This window comes from Elephantulus edwardii, unplaced genomic scaffold (genome assembly GCF_000299155.1).
Source record: "Elephantulus edwardii isolate Elephantulus edwardi_28Jun2011 unplaced genomic scaffold, EleEdw1.0 scaffold00370, whole genome shotgun sequence".
In the NCBI taxonomy this organism is placed as follows: Eukaryota; Metazoa; Chordata; class Mammalia; order Macroscelidea; family Macroscelididae; genus Elephantulus; species Elephantulus edwardii.
The window spans coordinates 581,699-584,073 of record NW_006400120.1 but is presented as its reverse complement, the minus strand read 5'-3'; the positions used below and the strand labels follow the sequence as shown (position 1 = coordinate 584,073).

The following is a 2,375-nucleotide window of genomic DNA, read 5'->3' as shown; positions in this document are numbered from 1 at the left end:
AGTGCATCCAAGACCTCTTTAGATACAGCTGGCCAGATGACTTCTGATTTGTTAAACACTTACTCGGACGATGAGTACATTAAAAAAATTCAGAAGAGGCTTAAAGAAGATGCTCTTGCACGCGAGCAAAGGGAGAAGAGACGGCGGAGATTGTTAATGGACCAACTAATAGCCCACGAAGCACAAGAGGTAAGTTATTTAGGTGTTGGTCAGTTAAAAGTGCTGGGAACCTTGAATTGTATTGTGTTTAAACATAAACTCTCACATCCATACATAAATACCTAGGTGAAAGTATGTGTGTCTCTGTGTACTATTCTGGGTCTGTTCTTATACAAACACATTTGTAAACACACAACCAAACCCAGCCCATTGAGTCCATTCTGACTTTTAGTAGGTCTACCCCAAAGAGTTTCCAAAGTTGCATATCTTATGTGAGTAGACTACACATCTTTCTATGTGACATACATACACATACAGACACAATTCCTAATATTCAGTTATCTACTTTTCTGAATTAGATGTCAGTTGCACATCCTTTATAATCACAAGAAGTACACACTCAGGGGAAATATCTCCTTGTACATTTTTTGCTAAAGGATCTTAAATAGACAAATCAGTAATGATCTAGTAGATAGGAGATGTGCTGTCAACCCAAAGACAGCAGTTTTCATCCACCAGCTGCTCCAAGGGAAAGTGATGGGAAATTTCCTTCTATGCTATTCTTTATCACCTCTGAAAACCTGCTGGAGGGTCAGCTGTGATCTTACCCAGTTCAGCAGCAATGAATTTGATTGAGTTTGATTATTATTGTCAAGAAAAAGGAAATTTTTAGGAGAGTAACACAATTTACTTTCAATGTGTTCGTTTTTTCTTATTGATGACCCAGATAAATAAACTTTTAAAATTTATACAGGTTCTTAAAAACACAGATTTTAAGCAATTCTGCTAAGCTTCATTAAAGAAGACATGGGAAATAGCACTTACTTGTATAGTACAATCCCATTTTGAAGGCATGTAATGTTTTGAATACATGGAAAAACACTAATAGTATACAAAATATAATTGCATGAGTTATGTTCCTCACTAATATATGAGGTCATTTTTGGTTCAAGATAAGAGTGTTATGTATTAGTTTTAAGATACTGAAAATTATAAAACAGTACATTCAAAGTCTGATTCAAGGAAACTCTTTAGTGGTTCAGCATCCTCTGAGAATGTACTAACCAGGAGAAAATAACTTTCTTTTTAAAAAAAGAGAGAAATGTTTCCTATAACTCAGCAGTCCAGCTCTTTACCATGAAAGATGACCTTTAGCACAGCAGAAGTCACTAAAGACAAGCAACCATCTTCTAAAGAAACAAGTTTTGTATTTGCACTATTGTTGTTAGATACCATCGAGTGGAGTACAACTCAGAGTGGCACTATGAACAGCCTCCCTGAACCCTGCCGTATCCTGTGTTTCCCTCGTCATCTCTGACACACTCAAGCCCACTGCTGTATGCTAAAAAAACCTCATTGATGTAGAGTTAGAATCAATGCCTAGCTGACCCTCTAGTGTAGTTTGAAAAGCTGTAAGTCACACAGGAGGAGATTTGCCCGTTTTTATCACTCAGAGTAGCTGGTGTATTCAGACCACCTGCCTTTGAGTTGGCAATATGACTCCCTACCCATAGTCAGCACTGTTGTTGTGTAGCATCGAGTAGGAACCCAACCATAGCTGACCCTCCAGTGGGTTTTCTGAAGCAGTAATTACACTAGAGTGATTGCCTATCTTCCTCCTGTGGAGTAACTGGTTGATTTGAACTGCGTACCTTTGCATTGGTAGCGCAATTCCTTATCACTAAGCTTCCAAGGCTACACTTGTAGTTGTCATGTGGTAGTTCCTAGACCAGCAATGTCAGCATCATGGAAATATTTAAATGCAAATGACTGATTGCCCCTCCCTATCAGGCCGACTGGATTGGGACTTGGCCATCCATGTTAACAGGCTATCTAGGTGATTCTGATAAGAGCAGCAGTTTGAGAATTGGGGGTTCCACTAAGTAAATATTTACTGAATCTTACCTGAACAGAGCAAGGAAACACTATATGAATTAAAATGAAAAAGGCATGCTCAGGTTGTATCCTTTCTCTATACCAGTTTAGTCTGTGTATTGAGCAAATTATTCAAGATGATGGACTCTACGAAGAAGAAGGGGATATCAGGATTGGAGAAAGGTTTACCAATAACGTTTGGTATGCAGATGACACATTCTTGCTTGCTAAAAGTGAGGTTGTGTTGTTGTTGTTGTTATGTGCTGTCTAGTCGCTTGCGACTCATAGCGACCCTATGTACAACAGCCCTAAACTCCGCTCTGTCCTGTGCCAATCGTACT

The 2,375-nt window shown here is 38.9% G+C and overlaps 1 protein-coding gene across 1 annotated transcript in view; it reads left to right on the top strand.

Moving 5' to 3' along the window:
• Positions 1 to 2,375, top strand: part of SPEF2 (sperm flagellar 2) — a 331,758-nt gene that overhangs the window by 22,604 nt on the left and 306,779 nt on the right. Inside the window, exon 6 of the mRNA XM_006902126.1 lies at positions 3 to 189. Coding sequence (XP_006902188.1) covers positions 3 to 189 — 187 coding nt within the window. The remainder of the gene's footprint in view (positions 1 to 2; positions 190 to 2,375) is intronic.